This window comes from Chiroxiphia lanceolata, chromosome 8 (assembly GCF_009829145.1).
Source record: "Chiroxiphia lanceolata isolate bChiLan1 chromosome 8, bChiLan1.pri, whole genome shotgun sequence".
Lineage (NCBI taxonomy): Eukaryota > Metazoa > Chordata > Aves > Passeriformes > Pipridae > Chiroxiphia > Chiroxiphia lanceolata.
In genome coordinates this window covers 33042630-33063119 of record NC_045644.1, presented here as the reverse complement: position 1 = coordinate 33063119, position 20490 = coordinate 33042630, and the positions used below count along the sequence as shown (strand labels likewise).

Genomic DNA, 20490 nt, shown 5'->3' with positions numbered 1-20490 from the left:
GGCAGACACTTTGGCTGACTTTAAGATGCGAAGGTATAGATACAAAGTTCTACTGGGAACCTCAGTCCTGTAAATCCATTTCCTGCTTGCTCTAAGTTGACTGAAAGATATGGATTTATAAAGACTGCTGAGTCATCTCAGAGGCAGAGGGTATTGCTTAGTCTTATGATAACACTGGCATGGATTTGCACTTTAACACTTCACATTTTGTGTATTCCTGCATATGGCTGATGCAAATGAACTGCCTACAGTTTTAGCCATACAGAGTATATGTATTTTTTGTGTGTTTATATGGTATTTCTATACTCTGTATACATGATACCACTATACTACATGAGATACTAAGAACTGCTGCTGACTTCTGAAGTCAGAAAAAAATGAATCTAGAAGCTGGTAAGACTTTTTTAGTAGAAAGTTAGCTTGGAATTCCTCACAACCAAGCTTATACTATGATGATGCTTTGTAAGCATAGGCTCCTATTTTCATCTCCAGAATTGGTCAGTCTGTAAGATACAGTTCTGAAAATGGCTTCCTTCTGTGGTGCCTGCAAACGCTGCTGTTTTGGGGATTGTCAGTATTTCTGGATTGCCTGTCTATCAGAAAAGAGAAATGAGAAAGGAAACATTTTTATGGTTCTGAAGTGTAACAGTATTAATTTATTTCATCCACCTGTTTGGACTGGAACAATCTCTGGAAACCCATGCATTTAAAACAGACAAACAAAATGCAAATGAACTGGCTTTGGGAACACAGGTATTCTCTATGAAGGAGCAAATGATGTCTTTAGGAAGAGTTTCCTGTGAATTTCTATTTCTACAACACCAAAAGATCTACTAGTTTGCTTTCTAGAGGTAATGGCAGGATTTTGATTCAGTCAAAGAGAAATGCACAGAGGTGTGTTGAAACAAATTCCTGTGATTCAGTGCAGTTCTGAATTTACTGGCAAACTGTCGCAGTCAAGTCACTGTGAATGCCTGTAAAGGGAACTTTGGTAGTCAGTGTAGCACAATTCTATGATCTAGTGATGTCTCAGGAAAGTTTGTGTGATGAGACAGGTCAGAGGGGACAAGCTGTGAGGTCAGTCCGTGGATCCAGGTGAGAGACAGCCCTGTGGTATCTCAGAAGCCCCGTGGTGACAGGGCCAGGTGGAACTCAGGAGGTCAGTCTATGGGCTGGGTCCATGGCCAGGCAGGAGCAGCTGTGGCTGAGCTGGAGCCCAGCAGCCTTATGGCACAGTTTGGAGAGGGACTGAGGGTCCCAGGGTGTGTGGAACTGGGGCTGCAGGGCCCAGGGATGAGCATGGCTGCAGCTCCCAGGCGAGGCTGGCCCTGAGGGGTGGGTGTAAGACCTAAAACCCGTGTGAAACCGTTCTCTTGGCAGAACTGCCAAGCTGAGAGAGCCCTGGCACTTGGTGTCAGCCCCAGATCTTTTTCTCTTTCTTGTCTGTGAGATACTTTCTTCCACTGAATAGGACAACACAGTGCTTATGAAATATGTAAACTGGAGCCTTGCCCAGATGAACAGTGCATGAATGCACTTGGAAGAGTTTGAGCTCTGTTATTGTCTTTGATTCACCAACTGCACACAATTTGGCAGTCAGTTTTGACTGAAAGCTGAATGCTAAAGCCTAGGTTTAAGCTGTGATAAAAACTGATGCTTTTGTCTCCCAGTTCTATAGTAGTATGAAATTGTGGGGATTTGTATGCCTGTGTTTTTTCTGGATACAGAATTTGGTTCAATAACATCTGTCTCTGAAGAGAGCAGGCTGGGGAAGTGCAGTGCACTTTGTTTGAGGCTGTCTGTGTGAAGCTGCTGTTGACTGCAGCTGGTGCAGAATAGGGCTGTTTGATTTGTACCCACAGTGATGCCCAGACCCCATGAGTTGTTCAGGGAAAAAGAGCTGGCTTCCTGGTGTTTTGTGCTGTCAAACCTTAGATATATTATGTGTGATAAGGAACAGGGTTTTATTTTCTCCCTTATTTTTTTCTTCTTGTTGAAGTAATGCAACCAGTGCTTAACTGTCAATGTAGTTTTCAAATTTTCCATTCGAAGTCTTCTCGTCCATTCACCATGTTTAGCTGGAACAATCCACAGCTGAGAATCTGGGACTCTCCATTCATTTTCCATTCTTGTCAGGGACAATCAGGTATAAGAAAGACATAGAAGGATGTCCTGGTAGGGCTGGGGCAGCAACCTGGGGAAGTGTCACTGTACTGGGCCTCTTAGGTCAGCAGTGGTTGGAGACGGGATTATCTGTAATCTCAGCTGGTCTCACATGACATATCTGACTTAGTATGGAAAAACTTGTGTCAGACCAGTGGGCACAGTCTACTAGTCTAAAAAGAAGTTGGAATAAGAGGAAAGTGGTAAACTGTGAAAATAAAAAGTAAAATAGCCTAAAGTTCAGTGAAGTAGCTGGGTGAACTGCAGATTTTTGTAGAGACTAACTTCCTTCTTCAAAGAACTAGTTACATTATTCTGATAACCCACATATGCAAAGGTTTGATAGAGAAATCACTCCATTTTAGGTATTTTTGGTCCATTTATGGAGAAGATCAGTCTAGATTATCATCTCTTTCTTCCTTTTCACATGAAAAGTCTCAAGGAACTAACTCTTCCTCAGGATGGAAAGGAACCATGGCCCTACAGCTTCGTTTGGGGCTGCCCAAGGCTCAGAGCTGTACAACAAAGTAGTGATGGGTCTAAGCTTTTTTTAAATTTTAAACATGTTATTGAACAAAGTGAGGCTGTTCACAAGTGAATTTACCAGTGCTGTGACTCTGGATCTCTACACACTATTGTGTGAAAGAAAGTATTCTGTGTTTACTTAAAAACGTGAACTTTTTGAACCCATTTGACTGTTTCCAGCCGTGTTTCCAGGTGCTGTGTTACTGACTGCTGTTACTAGCTTTGTGCTACTGGCTTATCAGTTTGGGATTTCTTATGAACCCCCTGATCCTGGTTAGACAGTACTGTTTTAGAGGGAAACAGTCACTTTGAAGGACCTTCAGGTTTGACTGTTTGTGTATGATGCAGCAAAGTAAGAAATGGTTAATAAATAGAAGGTGGCTAGACTGAAGTATTGTGGTGACTTCCCATTGTGTCTCGAGGTCTGTGGCTTCCTTGCAGCACCGGGAGAAATGAGATTAGTGTACTGTGTTGTAATATAATTGTAGGAAGGATAGATTCACTACTTAGAGCAAGAGCCTGTGTTTAAAAATAAATAACAGTCTTTGCTGAAAAAGTCCAGTGCTCTGGAAAAATGGCAGATGCTTTACTGTGTTTGGAGGTGCAGTAGTATTTGGATTTGAACACACTGCGCAATAAAGTCATTCTTGCAGAATGGTGATTCACTGATGTATTGGTTTATTAAAAATGTTAAAATCTGTTGTGTGTTAATGCACCCAAGAAAACTCTGTTTTCTGATTCAGATACCAGCTGGTTAAACCATTCTCTGACTGTTTAAGGCTCCAGCTCTCTCTCTCATTTGTTTGTTTGGCTTTTACTGTATGCCTGAGATTTCCAAGTTAGCCTGGGGAAGTAAGATGCAATCCCATGTCCAATGCATATCTTGAAGTAAATGAGGTTTTAAAAACATAGGACTGGTTCATTTAATATTGAATGCTCTTTTCTTCAGCCATAAACTTACAAACTTTATGCAGTGAGAAGTGGATACTGTGATGCTTTTGTAAATAATGCATATAGAGACTGATGCAATGCAAAGGAAAATAATTGGGCTTCAGCTTGCTTTAGGGTAGCCTTTGGAGAAGTTTTGTATGCATTGTGTTGTTCATTCTTCCTTGTGCCTCTTCTCATTGTTTGAAGCTGGTGCCACAGGCTCTGATGTGCTATTTTCCCTTCCTTTTTTATTTTCCCCCCTGAGTTTAATTATCTCCTTCACTCAAACCATTTTGCAAATATCTACTAGTGTTTCTCAAAGGGACAAGATGCAGAAGGAGAGTGGGAGAATGTCTGGAATAAAATAGAATGGAAAAGGAGGCTCCTTACAATCGTGATGTTGACTGTGTGGTTGTCCCAAAGTCCATAACTTTCAGCTTTCCAAATAACAGCTCCCAAGCTTGATTCCTGGACCCAGTTAAATTTGCCTTGGTAGCTCTGTCCAGCTGTGTGTCCTTTGTTGTCTGGGCTGGTGGGAGGCAGTAGGGTTTCAAGAAGATATGGGTGGAGAAGGGGGGAATAAGATGAGTGTGGTAGGATCCCTGAATGCTTTAAGTGTGTACACAGCAGGAAGAGAGGAGAAACAGGCAGTAATACTTTAGATATGGCTTGTCTCAAGCACATTTTTAATTTCCACATTTTCCAGGCTTCCCATTTCCCAGGAGTGCAGAATTCTTATCCCTGACCCGTTGTTCCTTTCTACAGTGTACTTGGGACATAGGCTGCTGGGGCAGGGAAGAAAACCCAGGAAATTTGTTTGAATGCAACAATTACACAATGCCTTGCTTCACTCTGTCTGCACCTCTGTCCTTCTCCATTGCTTATGAAGAAAGACAGCAAACTGCCAGGCCAGTTTTCTCAGAGAAGATCTGCTTGAAAACAAGCAAGACACAGACAGTTCATGGTGCTGGTTGTAAGCCACAATAAAAAATGTGGTTGTTTTACACAGACTTGGTTCGTTTCTCATGGCATAAAGATGTTTCAGTTGTAAGTACTGTTATAGCCCATTTTCACAATTTTTGATGAATTTAACTTGATGTTTCCTTAAACAGAGTAGAGGTAGGAAAGAAATTGTGTATACATTACTTGTCAGTTTTGAAGTGCTTTTGGAAATAAACAGCATGTTCTTTTGCTGACAGGATTTGAAATCTAGCAGTCAGCGAGATGAGATTGCTGCAGCACGTGCATCCCTGAAGGAAAATTCCTCTTTCCTACATTCAATATGTTCAGCTTGTTTGGAACATTCAGATGTTGCATCCCTTACAGCCAGCAAGGATTCAATTTGCAATGAAATACAGAATGCTCTCAATGCAATTTCTAATGCTTCCCAAGGAGTTGGAAATAAAATGGAACAACCTACGTCTCGCACAACTACTCTTGGAAGTGCACTTGATGAGCTTGAGGTATGTAAACCTGTGAGACTACAATGTTTTTGGAATTTTTTTTTTTTTTAATAACTATTGATCACATAAGTGGTGGGCCTAAGGGCATTAGAAATTGATGCTCTGCTTAGTCTGAGTCTAAATAGTATCACTTGGAATTGTTTCATTGAGAGGGATCGCTCCCTTCAGAAGAATTTGGAATTAAGTCTCCAGTGTGTTCCGCATTTGGCTGAAATGGAAGGGGAAGAGTTAGTTCCAAGTGTGTTGCTAGTGCTGGAGGCAGGTGAGTCCTTGGTAAGTGGGTAGAAGCCATGAGTTGAGTTTACTAATCAGTGATTATGAGCTGGCAGTGATCACTGCTGCCTTGACTGCATTTGAACCAGTACCACAAAAGCTGAAGTCCTTTCCTCTGTCATTCTGTAATTTATATCATTGAACAATTTAGAAACCTCATCTGCTTATTATGAAATGAAGTGACATAACCAATATGCTTTCACAAATTCTGTGTTTCTGCTTCCATTATTTAAGCGAATACTTGGAGAAGGGCAGCTCTTCCTCTACTCCTGCTCTCATCCTAAGCTTTTGTATGGAGCTTCTCCCTTTTCTTGTGGCTGCTCTGGCTCTTACCAGTGTCATTTTCCATTGTCCTGCCAAAACTGGTAAAAGATCTCCTGTAGATGGGATTACAGACCATGATCCTCATCTGCTGTAACTCATGTAGGCCCAGACCAACGAAAGCAATGAATGTTTCTAAACACACTTGCAAATATTTGTGGTTTTGATTGTAAATTCTTGGGCTTAGCAAATCTCAGTCTCAGAACTCCAATATTGCTGATAGGTTTTCAGAAGAATTGGTGTTCTGACTGATGGTAATAGACTTTGCCTAAAATTTTCAGTGGCAGATTAAAGAAATACACTGAAATATCACACAGATTTGGTGGTGGCAGTTTATTGACCAAAACAGACCTCTCAGTTGTGCTTGAAGTTTTTTCCCCCTAAAGGAACAGGCTACAATAGCACATTACCTGTCATCCCTCCTTGCTTCTCATACTGGGTTTTGAAATTATAGTTTCTAACCTATTTTCTTAATAAATAGAAGAAAAAAAAGAAACATTTAAGACTAATACGTGAGTTGTTACAATGAAGCTCTGAATGACAAATGTATACTTTAAATGAGAGCTATTATTTACCTGGTTTACTTACAAATTTGTTAAAAAAATTTGGCGAAAAGGTTGCATTTTCTGACCACAGATGAATTCATCTTGACTGTATGTGAGCAGTACCATTTCAATAATTTAAAAAATGTAATAAAATTTATTATAGTTCTAAAATCTGAGGTTTGTGATAATCAGAAAATGGAAAAATAGTATTTTGCATTGAATTTATTTTTATTTGGAAACATAAGAACATAGAAGTCTAACTGTTGTAAAAAGCCATTTGTTTATGGAGTTTTAAATATATTTTTACCTAAGTACCACAAATGGGAATTGAAGCTGCGTGAGTTAGATAAAGCAAAATTTATAGAGCATTTAACTTAAAATGATTTTAGGAATTAGATAGTTGCACTCTTCTCTCTTTACAGACAGTTCTATTGGCTAAGGACCTGAAATAACCTTTGCTCTGTCTTCTTGTTGCAAATCCAGTGCCATGAAATAGATTGATGTAGTAAATAGTCTGCTGGGAACAAATCTCATTAAATGTTTATAGTGTGGGAATGTATCACGGAGCCTACCCAACGATCTAGTATCTACATGTTCTGCAATGTCATTCTTCCTTTGCCAGTGCTGGCAGTGTGGAAGTTATTAAAGATTTAGAGGTGAGGAAACCACCAGTAAAATTAGAGCAGCTAACCCTTAAATCAGTAGATTCTCTGAAAGGCTCCAAATAACTCCCACGCCACTTATAAATAAATGCAAAATTGGAACTTTAAAATTTAATTGCATATTAAGATCTGTGAGAAGAGCGTGTAGGTGCAGGTTAACTGGTGCCTTTCCCTGCTCTTGCATCTTCTGAATGTAAAGAGATTTGTCACGAAATGATCCAGGTGTCGCATGCCTGACTCTGTCAGCGTGTTCTGCTCTGTGGTCTTTTAATGATGTCCAAAGGCTGTAAATCAGTCCAAAACTTCAGGAAACAGAACCAGGTTTCTGGATACCTGTGATCCCTCTTTTTTTCACGCATCAGAAGTCCAAGGAGGGAGAAAACAGGGATCTAATAACTCCTCTTCAATGCTCACTTACGCTTAAGAGCTCAGGTAGCTGAGCACTCTTTAGCCTCTTAAAGCAGAGCTGCAGGACTGCCTGTGGCATGGCTGGTGTCTCCTCCTTGGGTCTTTTCTGCATAGATTTACTTATAGATAGTTGGTGAAATTGTTTGAAGAATTTAATCTCTGGGCAGAGTCTTAACTTGTATTTTCCTGTTTACTGCTGCCTAGATGTTTCTGATTATTTAGTGATGGACCACAGGAGCTTTTTTGTCAGTGCTATTGGTCCATCTTGGCATGAACTTTCTACAAACTGTCTCCCAAAGGAAGATGTTTCTGCCTCTGTTTCATCTGAGATTTGAAGGCAGTCATTTTTCTAGCTAAATGGCTAATTGGCTGTAGCCTTTAGGCGTGTCTTAATCTTCCACAATCAATGAAGCTGTTTTTTAGTGCAGTAACACTTCAATATTGTACTTGGCAGGTGTGTTTTGCATTACAATGGGCACTGTACATATAGCCTGGCATGAGGGGACTTAGTTGGGAGCTTGACAGGCAAGTTGCTGCTCCAGGACCAAGTGGCAAAAATTCAGCTGATGTGAATTAGCTGATGTGAATTCAGCTGATGTGAATTCAGCTCAGTGTACCACAGAACACTTCGGTATTAAGGGCTCTAATTGTGATTGAGGGAGGCAGAGTTTCAAATCTCCAACACCTTCTTCCACATCAGAAATGAATGTCCTGACCTCTGGAAGTGACTATATCTTAGAAGATCTGCCCTTGTCATTCTTAGAAGATTGTTATGGATGAGTTTTTTCTGCATAAGATTAATGTGAACTTGTCTCTTGGGTGCAAGTTAATTATATATAATTTTAAAATGTAAATATTTAAACACTAATGGCTAGTTTTATGCAGTTTTCCAAATATATATATATTAATGTGCTAGTTATAAAAGTCGAAGCTGCTTCATTTTTAATTTTGCTATGTCTGGATATAGCTGAAGTAACAAAGATCTGAATAATGGAGTTGCTTGATGCTTGTTAGGCACATTTCCTACTGCTGAGAACTATTTGATTCTGCTTTTAAAGTTACGTATTCTTACCTACCGAGGTGACAGCTGAAAGGGATTAATTTCCCCTGCGTTTCAGACTTCTTAATGGCACTCCATACCACTTTCTTACAATTCCTCATACTGCATTTCCCTAATTTCCTGCCGTGCCTGCTGTGTTTGAGATGTGTAGTAACTCAGCTTGCCTCCAGGTAAACGGGGTGCAGCTTTTCTTTGCTTCCAGCCCTTCTCTCACTGTTGTAAGGAAGCTCAGCAAAGAAAAGAACAAAAAAAAATGGATGCCCTATGCTAATACTTTTAATCTGTCTCCGAGTTCTCCTTGTGGACAAATGGTATCGTACTGCCTTCACCCTTCCAGAAAAGTGTCCTCAGGTGCATTTCCTTCCTTCTGTGGAAACAGCTGCTCCAGGAAAGGAAGGCTTTTGGTGACAACACTGAGAGCTGGATTGCTGCTCCCATCGGGCCTGACTCTAGACGTTGGCAATTAGGAAGTTGCCTGCAAAAGCAAAATGACTTCCTGTGCTGCGGCTTCCATCCACTGCCAGCAAGAGGTCAGGGAATGTAGAGGTATTCAGAGCAGAAGAGCAAGCCTCCTTTATTCTGTCCAAGTGCTCTTTCTTTCCTTTGTATTTTGGCCTTCATGGCAGGGTCTGCCAGGCCGTGGCAAAATTTCAGCTTTTCTTCTCTCTTGTTTGGAGAAGGCAAAAGTCAGCTATTTTTTTTTTTAAATGTTGAGTGGTTGATAACTGGCTCCAACTTCTGCAAAAGAGGATTAAAGCAGTGAACTGCCTGTTTGCTTTCCTCTGTCTTTGTGAGTGGGCAAACTGTTCTATCCCAATTTGGCTTTGGTTCCATAGTTGTATGTAAAATTCAGATTTCCATGATCAGCATATTTTTTACATCTTTGAATTAGGAATTAATTAATTAGGTTATTATGTTGCTTTATGGATATACAAATAGCTATGTTTTTCATCTTCAGAATAATGAGGTTCTATCCTTCCTGCTTGCACATAAATTCCTTTTCACTGTTATTGTATCTGGATAGGTGAACCTTGTTTTGAGAAAATCCAGGAACTTGGAAATACGTAGTTATTGCTTTAACTTAATCTGTGGTTACATCGGCTGGATGCACAGGAACACTTGACATAGACCCATAAACCATTTTAATGGTCTGTCCTTTCACTTCCTGGAACAAATCCATGATCTCAGTTTTAGACTTTTTATAGTATCTCAGAATAGGTAACAGAAAAATTCCACTTTAGGGTATATGGCATAGTTTTCTTGTTCGATACTTCTTCTGAAATGTTTGAACTACCTGCGGGTGTAAGAGGTGAATGGGTGTATGTGGAGTAGAGGTTTGGTGGTCAGAACCATAATGGCACTGTTTCACGTATTCAGTTACATTAAAAATTACTAGTTTGTATTTCTTTAAATGCTGCAGCTCAAATATACTTACTTTCACATTTCATGAAAATATCCTCTCTCCTTTATTTGCTTGATGCACAAATGTTATTAATTTTATCAAGCCAAAAGAGTTGTCTGCTTTGGTTTACACTACCTACTGAAAAGCAAAGGACACTTATATCTAGGTCCTTAGCAAAAAAGCAATTGTTAAACAAAAGTTTCTGCTTTTTATCTTTGCACATATTCAGCCTGTTAAAGGTGGCAGCAGTGACTTTGTCACAGTGTGGGATTGTATCAGGCTAAAAATCAGCAGAAGGAGACTGCTCGTGTAATCTGATGTGACATTCTCAGCTGTGAGCTAGCACTGCTGTTTTTGAGGTAAATCCAGAGGTTCTCCTGATCTGTAAAAGACTGAAGTTTGGAGGTACTGAACCCCTCTTTCAAACGAAGCCGAGACTCTGGTCTGAGAATTTGATAACATGGATAACTGACTTAGAAAGTAGTGAGATCTGAATGGCAGAGAGAATTTGGGTTTGTCTACAAATGATCTCTATGCACAGCCCCACTAGGGAAAACAGAATCTACCGTGGTCAAAAGTTTTTTGACCTTCCAGTGGGAAGGGCTGGTTGCAAGTCTAGGAAGCACAATGTCCCCGTGGTTCATGCAAGTGAAAAATAGAGCAGTAACCTGATTGGGCTGACTTTTCTAAACCAGACTCCTTATATTTTCCAGAATTTAATTGTCCTGGATCCTCTTGTAGTGAATGAGGAGACAATAAGGCCCTCCCTAGAGAAACGTCTGGAAGCCATTATAAGTGGAGCAGCTCTGCTGGCCGACTCCTCGTGCACGCGGGATGTCCATCGGGAGCGCATCATCGCCGAGTGCAACGCCATCCGCCAGGCCCTGCAGGACCTGCTCTCAGAGTACATCAACAACGTGAGGCACCAGACTTTTCCCATTTTGAAATGTCTGTCTCAAAGCCTATTGTTAGAGTATATTTGAATTTAAGCCATAATTAGTGTCAGTTTAGAGTTTAACCTGTATTTCTCGACATGCTCTTTAAAAGGCTGAAAAGGACATTTTTCTACATAAGTGTAAGTAAAAACTAAATACACATTCCCAGAATGAGTAGGTATTGTATTATATCATAGCTTGTGTCTAAAGTCTGTAGCAAATGCTCTATCACAGATACAAAGTACATGTTTAGATTATTTTATGCTTATTGTGAACCATCACTAGTTCAGGACAGACATAATCCTTCCTGTGCCAGCAACAAGAGTTTCTTCCTAATGCCACTTCCTAGAGCAGAGTTTGAAATTGTAATCTCTGTTCCTGTAGAATGCAACAATTTAATTAATAATTCGTTAAAATATAAGTAATTTGTTAGTGTTGTTTTCAAGTAGAGTGTTAACATCAGTGGAGTGTAAGAGCACCAAGTTACAAACGTAAAAATTACTGAATTGCTAGGTTGGGAAGATAGTACTGTTGGGTAAATCCAGAAATCTGGTTGTCTGGCGTGCTTATAGGCTAATTCAGCTGTGAATTTTTTGAAAAGGAATATAGTTTGTGTTTTAAAAATAACTTTTCTTTTAGATTTGACAAATGGATTTGGCATTTGTTATGTCTGGCAGTTAATTCCTGAGACTATGGAGACGGGTAGTATTAATATGGGTACACAGTGTTAATTCCATGCTTTTTGTCTGTAAACATTTTCTGTAGACATACTGTTCTTATCTAAAGATAACTCAAGATGATTCATCAAGCACATTGAGAGGGCAATTGTATGATACAGCTATTTGTTTCCTTTTTGGGAAGCTGAAATTCCTTTCTATTCTGTAAATCATACCAGTTAATGCAGTCCAAAGCTGTTCTATTGAGACTATTTTCTTATTCTCTTGTTATTAGGATAGTGTTGTGTAGGCACTAAGATAATCTGAGCACATCAGATGTCTTTTGCATCACACAGATATTGTACTTTTTGATATTTTCTCTTTATTTAATGGGCAGCAGGTGAAATTTACAGGTGCTTTATTCCAGTTGCTCTTCCAGTCCCTCTACCAGATAAAGGTGCTGTAATACTTTTACTCAGAATTTAGCTGCAGTTTCTGTTGAATGTGGTGTTAATTCCTGAACTTCTCTGGTGGTGCTTTACACGGGGGTTGGCTGTGTGTGATCTCTTCAGCTTGGCATATTAGTCTTTGATATTCTCTTGTAGCAGATGTCTGTAGCAATATCTGCTCTAGAGTGGGTCAGGTTTGCTGTTAGGTGGCTGAAAGTATAATGAGAGTTAGACCATCTAGCTGATTCTGTGGTTCCAGCTTTTAGTAGCCCAGAGCACGTGGCAGGATGCAGATGTGGTGAACAGTATCCCCTATGAGTCCAAAAGATCACAGTGGGTTTGTCCCAAGAACAGCTTTTTATGTCTTGCTGGCATAAAAGTACAAGACTGTAAGTCAAATAGTCCTAAATTCTTAGACTCTTGAAACAAAATCGGGGTTATCTTTTTTATTTCAGAAGCAGTCATGGTTTTAGGGTTACATAATGCAGACTAATGGAAAAAGAAGAATATGTATCCCACCCCACTGACTTGGGAGAGTCAGAAAGCAGCTATTTAAATGTCAGTAAGGGAAAGTGTCATATAATTTGCTGCAGAACACAGTGACTGCACAAGGTGGCAAAGATGAGGGAGCAGAAAGGAAAAAATACAAAAGATTTAAAGTTAGGAGGTGTTATACTATGGTTAAATGACAAGAGTGAATGTAAAGTTCTTAGTTTCTTTTAGAACTCTTGATCTGCTTATACATTTATTATTGAACTGAATAGAAAAACACTCACCAAGAATAGTTTATGGCTATTACTGAGACTGCATTAAACAAGTTTTTCAATACTGAGCATTGAGCTTAAACAGGGCCATTGCCAAGGACTTGGGTGCCTAAATTCTAGGTAGGTTCTGCATTGTTCTGTTTTTTTGAAACTAGGCCTCGGTGTCTGAACAAATGTACAGGAACTTAGGATTTAGCCCCAATATTTGAAATGGTATGAAGACTATAGCTTTTGTGGTTCCTAAATTTATCTTTTCTTATTTTCCTCAGTTCTTTAAAGTGTCTTAAAAGCCTTAAGGACCTCAAGTGGAATTAAGAGCCTGTTGATGTCAGTGAAAAATTACTAAAAATCTTTTCTTTAAAGAGTTTTTAATGCAAGCTGGGAGAAACACCTTTTCAGCAGGTGCTTGCTTTTATGTAAATGTCTGTTTTTCACAGAAACTTTATCACAGTGAGGTGATGCAAAATGGTCTCTACACTAATAAAGACCTACTCAGTCTCCAAGAGCCTTCAAGTTTTTCTGTTCACAAAGTAATTCAGGCACATAGAAAATTGCAAATACATTTATAATTCCTCAGAAAGGCTGCAACTTTTGTTCTGAATTTTTTAAAAAAATTCTTTGGAATTATTTTTGTCCTATCATTGTCCTTTCTGAATTTTACTCATAGACATACATTGTTAGGGGTTATATTTGCATTTTAAGACATCAAATAACAGGATTTACTATTGTGGCTTTGGATAGCTTATCAATGGCAGAATCATGCTATAGCATGGCTATGAATGTAATAATGTATCCACAGGAGCAATCATTTTCTTCTGGTAATAAGCACTTGCATTTTCCTAATGATAAACTCTTGTCTTCTCTCTTCATCCTTTACAATGAAAAGTTATTGAAATCATTGGAGTGTAGCAATACTAATTCCATGTTTCTTGAGTTCTGCTTTTACTCAGTCACAATAAAGGTGTGAACTTACCTGGGTGGTCAAAAGGGATAATAGAGTTGTGATTGAGTGGGAGCTGAAGTAGCTGTTGTGAGCAGCAATTAGAATGATTGCAGGCACTGCTGTCTCTGCCTTCATTAAGTAGGGAAGGTATGCCTGAATAATTGTTCTTCATCCTCCTGTGGGTTTGAATAAAATCACTACCTAGATTGTTAAGGTTGGTAAAGAAGGGTCAGATACACTGATGAGATGAGAGCTGTGCTCTTGAATTAAAATTTCCTTACTTCTGGAATGTCGTTTCATGATATTTGAGCTTCATTAGTTTCTCATCTTGCTCTGGCTATTGGTTGGATATATGTGTGTGTATAAAATTCATATTGGGCAGGTGTATTTTGTCTCTTCTGATCAGTTGTGATTTCACTGTCTTCTCGTGGATTTCAAAGACTTCTGTTTCTTAACTGGGTGTTTATGTTAAGATTACCTAAATTTTGGGGTCAAATAATGTCAATACAGTAGTTGGCATTTTCATCTGGATTTTCAAAGTGAACTGGGCACCAAAGCTCTGTGAACCAGCAACAACTTGGTAATTTAGCCTGCTGTTCTGGGCATGCCTGTGGCTCTTGTGTTCAGTCTTACTGAGACATTTGAAAAATGGGAGGAGACTAATGACTAATTTTACCTTGAGGCCAGATCAGGAGGGGAACTGAATTGACCACACGGTGTGTATTTATGTTACATGTCTGGTGTACTGATAATCCAGCCCTGACCATCTGTGTAGCCCAAGGACAGACCAAGCTGAGCCTGACTATAAACCTGCCCTGCTCTGTGTCAGACAGTGTGGGATTGCTCCAGGAATGATGCTGCAAGGGAGGTGAAGTGGGTGGTGGCAGACAGTGAAGCACCCACACTGCATGTCAGGCATAGTTGAACCTTGCTGGGAATGCAGCTCCTGGTCTTCATCAAATTGGGTTCCCTCAAGGTTCTCTGTGGCCTCTTGCTTCACCACAGGCTTGTGTCCACACCACATTTGGGTTTCAGGCATTTTGGGATCTGAGTGCACCAGCTGAAGTGCTGTGAGGATGAGGTTAGGAGCTGGAATCCCTGAAAATAGGGGGACACCTGAGACAGGGAGAGAGCTGGACTGTGCTGTGCCCTCTAAGGAGAAGGGGTGCAGTACAGAGCCTTCTGTATCCATGGGGAAGGTCCAGCTGTGGGGAGATACAGTGGAGAGCTGGGACATGTGCCATCGTGTCTGTCTACATTTCAAATTCTGATTGTTCACTTAGTGGAACCTGAGCATTGGGAATTCAAACTCAGAAAATGGATGGAAAACCAGCAGTCTTTATTTATTGATGGTATGGTTCTGGGCCTTGTCCTTTGTCTCAGCTCTTAAATTTGAGTGCTGTGGAGTGCTAATGCCTTGCTCTGCCCCTGCATTGAGTACTCTTCAACAACAGTGCTAGGGTTTGACCCACTGTCTCGCTGTAGAGACTGTGATTGATAATGGTTTGTGTGGTATTTTATTGCCATTCTTACTCTTTTAGAGTGGAAGGACATATAGATACCTCAAGCATACAAATACCTCAAACTTGATGTTATTTGTACTTTATGGTTTCCTGATGAAGACTTTTAACACTTCCATGGGTAGAAGGAAGAAAAGACACTTTGGTTTCTCATCACAGTGATGCAGTGTATCTCGCATTTTAGCTACCTAATCTTGCTCTGAGAAGTGGATTTTTCATTTTGATGCTCCGGGGCAACATTTTAGATAGATCTGGAAGTTGCAAGAGTTCCTCCAAAAGAATGATTTCAGATTGAAGAAAACATTTCGTTCAACTTAAAAGGAAATGTTTCGTATTTTTAATTTTAAGAATTGCCTGGTCACCTTTGTTAGATCTGTGTAGTTGCTCTCTGTTTGAATAACTGAGCCTAAACTAACCAGGGACTTTGCATAAATTCCTTGCTAAAGTCTTTGGGAACAGAATGGCTGGTGTTTACTCATGCAAGGGGTTGAAATAGCTGACTTCCTGAAATCCTTTTTTTTTTTAAATTATTTTCGATTTCTACAAAGGGGCATGAACAAACAGAGCTTGTGTTCGTGTCTTTTTGTAAAAAGACTGGATTGAACAATTGAACACTCTTACTTTACTGTCCTTTTCATATTCAAACATCTTAAAAAACCTGCTGTTCCAGAGAAGTTTGGAATTGTGGTATATTGAGATGTAAACTAGAAAAAATTCTATGTGTGGGTGGAAAGTGTCACTCAGTTCTTTTTTAATTCATATTTTTTTAAATTATTTTTTATGACTGACTTTATTGAGTATTAGATTTTCAGAAAAAGGATTTATTCTAGTAAAATTGCTATGACCACATGGCATATTATGTTGACTTCAAGCACTCCTACAGAGGACGTTCTTTTATATGCAGTATGTGTAATTGAAAATTATTTTTCTAAATGTTAACTCTTGTCAAACGTTTTATAGGGGAATTAGATATGAATTGTTAAGGAGGAAGATCTTCAATCTACTTAAAAGCCAAAAGTAGTCTAGTGAATTCCCCAAATAGATTTACAGTTGAAAAATAAGCTGCAGTTAAATTTACCTGATTACAGGTATTTTTATGGAATTTGCAGTAATCTGGGATCTCTGCACATGAGCTGGAGAAAGATAATGAAAGATTTTCTCTCCTTAAGCCCTGTTTTTAATTTAACAGTTCTGAGCGAAGCTATTCCAGGATTAATCGGATCTTGAACATGAGGCCTGTGTTGAAGTAATGTAGCGTGAGGAGCAGCTCATGGCTCTGTAGAGGATGATTCAGTACAATAGTCAGTAATTTGCATTTAGTATACCTGACAGGACTGGAAATACATTGGGTTGCTGAAGACTAATTTTTTTGGGGGGGGGAACCTGCAATAAAGCAGCATTTTCTCTCCCCAAGATGAAATAAATCCTTGATCATGGTAATAGACAAGTACTAAAAATAAATAATGTATTTATTAACTCAACATCTAGCTAGCTGTTCAGTTTAAAAGAATTTTCCAATTCTTACAGTTCATTGCAAATGGTTTTTACAATGTGAGTTTTTTCTCAACCAGTTTCCTATTTTCTGGAGGATGTTAAAGGCTGGTCATTTTTCTAAATGTCAGGATGGCATTTCTAGGAACACTGCTGAAGGCTGGTTTTTCAGATGCATTTATCTTGGGTTTTATCCTCTGTATGAGGCAGCTGATTTTTGTTGTCCAAATACATTTCTGCATTGCATTCTGTTTCAGGTTAAAAGGTATTTACTTTTTCCATATGTAACAATTCTTATTAAAAAGATCAATCCTAATTGATAGTTCAGGCAACTCATGATAGAGTGTTGATATGACTGACAAATGAATACCAAATCCAGCTTTTAAAAGAAAGAATAATTTTTTGAAACAAATTCAAAATGCCTTAAATTCTTCTCTTACATACTTAGCAATGAAGGTTTTTTTAACCTACACAACCCCAAGTATCTCTGTGCGTTCTTTAAAAACACGTTAAGTGGGATAATGTGCTTGATGTTGACTTCAGTCCGACTCCTGACACTGTGTCCCATGACACAGACTGGGGAAAGATGGGCTGGATAAACTGCCAGTGACAGGGCTGAGAACTGGGTGTTGTGCTTAAAGGATTGGGATCATCAGCACCAAGTTCAGCTGAAGGCCAAGAGCTGGTGGCAGCCCTGGGTGCAGTCCTGTTCAGCCCATTAATGCCCTGGATGACGGGAGAGGGCACTGTCAGCACGCTTGCACTTTACATGGACCTGCAAGGAAGGGTTGATGCACCAGCTGGTTTTGCTGGAATAGGTTTTCCAGGGAGGTTGTGGAGTTCCCATCCAAAACCCAAAGGAACTTGGCTGTAGTTGAAAGTGCTTTGAACAGTTAGTTGGACTTGGGTGCTGTCCAGACGTTCCTGCTGACTCCACTATGTGGAGTCTGATGCTAAAGATTTGAATAAATTCCAATGTCCGTGCAAATTCCTGGATGTCCCTGCCAGGTTCTTTTAATATAAAGTAAATCCCATTATTTGCTAATGGAAGATTAAAAGATACTTGGGTAATGAGGGTAGGACAAGAAATTACGTGGAGTAAAGTAGTAAAAAGAAAGTTTCATTTGAAAAATCTCTGGCACTCTTGAGGTGGTGAAAGGGAGAGTAGTTACTAAGTTAAATTCTGTGGTAGTGAATCCTCTGTGTAAAACAAAGGTTAGAATGACTCCTTGAATTCCTTGCAGAAGTCATTTGGGAAGGGGTTGATTAAAGGCTCTCCCTATGAATTTCATCAGCCTAAGTGTGGAGGTCTACTGTGTGGCTAAAAACAAGTGCTTTTTCTTGCAGTTACTCGGATTTAAGGTATTTGTGTGCCAACAACCTATGAGATGCTGCAGTTCTTAATTTATAGAACCAGACGTGACTTCTCTTTGATAGAAACGGAGATATTGGCATAGCTGTCACCTGTCTTTTTGACTGAATGTCTTACCTAACTTCTCTTGATCTTTTCCTAATGAGGAATTAACAATGGAGTTTTATGTGGAATAGCTTATGATAACTTTTGATGAAATCAGTAATACATCATATTGCTTGAAAAATTCCAGTGCTTTGTCATTACTGTTCAGCCAGATCTTAAAACAGTGACTTAAAAGAGATTGGAGACCTGGAGATCTAAATCTAAATTCCCCATATCCAATTACTTTCTGAAAAGAAAACCAAACATGGCTTAAAAATCAAGACCAGTCTGTGGTCATCAACAGCGTTTATTGGCACTTCCTTTTTATTTTAACTTTCCTTTCAGTGGATTAATTTCCAGTTGTTGTCTGTTATTTCTGTCTGATGTTCTACTCGTTCCTAATCAGGTAAAATAAAAAGGAAGAATAATATTTTGTATAATTGTGTTTATGATGAATGCGTACGATCAGAAGGCTGGCAAATGAAACAATCAAACCACCCTCTACCATCATATTAATAAAAAACAGAAGTCCTTTAGTGCTTTCAAGATCAGCTTTTCTCAAGAACTGCTTCTTGTGGTTGTTTTCTAAGCCTGTGTTGCCAGTTGGCACATTTTCTTTCTCTTTGAGTAGGCAAAGAAAATAAATGTCTAAAATCAGAGAGCTGCAATGCTTAGTAGAATACATTCAATAAATTATTCTACTTGCTCTATTTACTGGAAAATCTTTCCTATCTTAAGTTATTGTAATTATTTTTAACTAATTTTTTCATTATCAGTAGCAAAAATTAAAGAAAATTTGTACGAAGATGGAAGGAAAGGATAAGTCAACTACTTGACTCGAGGCTGTACTCAGGAATAATCTAGGATTTTCTTTTCTATTAAGTAGTGAGCTTCTAATTTTTTCAAGACCCTAATATTTATGGGAGGAATTATCAGTCTGTAAAAGATAAGTGAATATTACTGAATATATTTAGCTCTTTGGAAGAGAAATGAAGAAGAATAATTTTGAATTCCACGTAATTAGGAGAAAATCAGAAATATAATAATTACATATACCCTCAAAGCAATTAATGGAAAACAAAACTGGAGCTCAAGGTAAATTTCCTCTGGAAACTTGGTTAGTACTTCTTTTTTTAATATACATTCTTAATGTGTCTTTACTAACTGGGCACTGCACAAATGGATCATGTATACATGAGAGAGCATATGCACATAAGCTGGAACCATTTTGGTTCCATAATGATATTTCCAGTCTTCTGTTTGCATTAATAAGGAAGTGAAACTTTGTGAAGTTCCAGTAAAAAGTGTGACCTAAATGAGACCAACCAGTGAGTAGGTGAAGGGAACATGAAATGCTGGGTGACAGCTTGGAGCCACTTTCTGAGGAGGTAAGTTCATAATGGCATTTGTGATACTTGCTGCTGCTGTGCTTTCTCTGTTTCCATGGAATATCCTGCTTTTGATAAACTGGCAAAATTCAATAGAAGAGAGATTCCTCTGGAGAATTTTCAGTCAGCTGTATTCGTGATTTCTGGTGTTGTGCTTCAAGTCTTGCTCAGTTTTCCATTTAGTCTCTATCATTGTCAATGCCATTTTAAATGTCTGATAGAACATATTTTTCCTCATGGAAAAGTAAGCTTTTCCATGTCTGGAGGAAAAGCGATGTTTGGTAAAGGTCAGATATTCATATTATTTCCCTGGCATTTATTTAGATGCAGATCTGGTAGAGTGCTATTACAAACCTAAATAGCTTAATTAAAATAGGGATAAGTCTGATAAGGTTTTGAACAGCATCAAAGACTTTCAGTTAGAAGAAAAAAGTAACTTGCAAATTTTAATGGTGAAGAAAAAGATGGAAATCTGAGCATTGGAAGAAATTAAGAAGGAAATAATAAGAAGGGAAGACCTTTTTAAATGGGGGACAGTAATTGAAAAATACTACATCTTTTTTACCTGTTTCAGGCTTCATGTAAATAGTTATCTGGGAGTAAGTGCTTAATGCAGTTAATAAGACAAAGTGAAATATATGCCAGAAAAAGGTTTAACAATACCTAAGAAAGGAGTTTCTGAACCATTGGCCTTGACTGTAAAAATCTGTGAGGAATGAGTATTAAAAAAGTAGTAGGAAAGCAAGACTTATCTTAAAACTAGGGAATTTATAGGCCAGTCCCTTTGACTTGGATAAGTGTGAAGAAGCTTCAGGAAATCCTTACGTGTTCATTTCCTAAAAATCTTCAGGATAAGGTGGTAATAAACCACAAGCATGTATATTCTGACAGGATAGCTGGGAAGAGATCACGAGGGAAGGAGTAAATGTGTAACTTGCACACTGAGAGGATGTTTCCATGAGCAGACTTGAGAAGCAGTTATGTGTGTACTGAGGGAAAATAAGAGTCACTGAAAAATAATGTTCCTAGTGAATTGTTATTTATACTGCTGTGGGTCAGTGTGGGGTAGTTTAATGAAGTGTGATTCTGCAAGGACTGGCCTGGGACCATCAGAATGATGTATTTTCATTAATAAG

General features: G+C 38.9%; 1 protein-coding gene across 2 annotated transcripts in view; it reads left to right on the top strand.

The window, feature by feature from the left end:
* Positions 1 to 20490, top strand: part of CTNNA3 (catenin alpha 3) — a 431146-nt gene that overhangs the window by 85760 nt on the left and 324896 nt on the right. The window contains exons 7-9 of one of the 2 annotated variants that reach the window (XM_032694679.1): positions 142 to 150; positions 4818 to 5081; positions 10466 to 10669. In XM_032694679.1, the coding sequence (XP_032550570.1) occupies positions 142 to 150; positions 4818 to 5081; positions 10466 to 10669 (477 nt within the window). The remainder of the gene's footprint in view (positions 1 to 141; positions 151 to 4817; positions 5082 to 10465; positions 10670 to 20490) is intronic. The other variant, XM_032694676.1, reaches the window with a different exon arrangement.